This window comes from Propithecus coquereli, unplaced genomic scaffold, assembly GCF_000956105.1.
Source record: "Propithecus coquereli isolate 6110/MARCELLA unplaced genomic scaffold, Pcoq_1.0 Scaffold331, whole genome shotgun sequence".
In the NCBI taxonomy this organism is placed as follows: domain Eukaryota; kingdom Metazoa; phylum Chordata; class Mammalia; order Primates; family Indriidae; genus Propithecus; species Propithecus coquereli.
In genome coordinates, this window is record NW_012148964.1 from 1,826,677 (window position 1) to 1,827,650 (window position 974).

A 974-nucleotide genomic window follows, 5' to 3' on the forward strand; every position below is an offset into this window, starting at 1 on the left:
AAAACCCAAATTATGAGAAGGCTTTCTTTTAGTACTTTGCAACTCTTGAGTATAATTATAAGCTAAAGTAAAACATTCCTAGGTTTCTTGCTGCTATTGTTTTGGTTTTGGTTCGGTCATTATTGTTAACAACATGTTTCCTTTTAACCCAAACATTACTATTCTTCCTTTCTCAAAGCCCCTTTATCCTTTTATTTTTAATTTAAAAGAGGAGCTTCCTTTTGTTGTTCCTCTTGTAAAATGCAACTCTGTTCCATGGATAGCATGAGACACTGTTCGGTAAAGTTATAGTAGATTGGCGATCTTATTAATGAAAGAGGAATGTAATTATCCTTGTTTAGGCAACAACTATCCTTATAAGTAGATTTTTCCTGAGCTTAGAAAAATGGAGCCATATTTTTAGGGTCCCTGTAACAATTATTTTAATCAAGAAACTCTCTGCTTTCAGAGGAAAGGGAAAGAACGGGAGTTAGATTGAAGAGCTCAGATTTGAAGTCCTCCAACAGAGGACTTCATTGGGGCCTAAGTATGTCACATGCTAAGCTACTCTGGACTCTGGTCTCAAATTTGCCATTTCTGAAAAGATGATCAGCATCTATATAATTATGGACCCTTCTTGCATAAAAATATAGACACACATTCATATACTACTCTGTTGCTCTTGATTAAAAAATATTATAGACCTAAAAAGGGACATCATTTCTGTTGAAGTCATCTATCAAAATCAGCAAATAGAGCTTATTTTCTTCATATGATTGTGTCTTTTGAAAAGTTTGCAACAAAAAGTAGAAAAATGTCTTGAAGATGGAATCCGCCTTCCCATGTTAGATGCAAAACAGCTTCAGAATGAAAATGATAATCTCAGAGAACAAAATCAGACTGCTAATAAGGTCAGTAGTTACCCCTGATAATAAAAATGAAATCTATACTGTGTGGATATGTGTGTATAGATGTATAATTTATAGTTAATTTAT

General features: G+C 33.4%; 1 protein-coding gene across 1 annotated transcript in view; it reads left to right on the forward strand.

Moving 5' to 3' along the window:
* The window catches only part of CEP85L (centrosomal protein 85kDa-like), a 143,929-nt gene that overhangs the window by 120,919 nt on the left and 22,036 nt on the right, over window positions 1-974 (forward strand). The window contains exon 8 of the mRNA XM_012650545.1: window positions 765-890. Coding sequence (XP_012505999.1) covers window positions 765-890 — 126 coding nt within the window. The remainder of the gene's footprint in view (window positions 1-764; window positions 891-974) is intronic.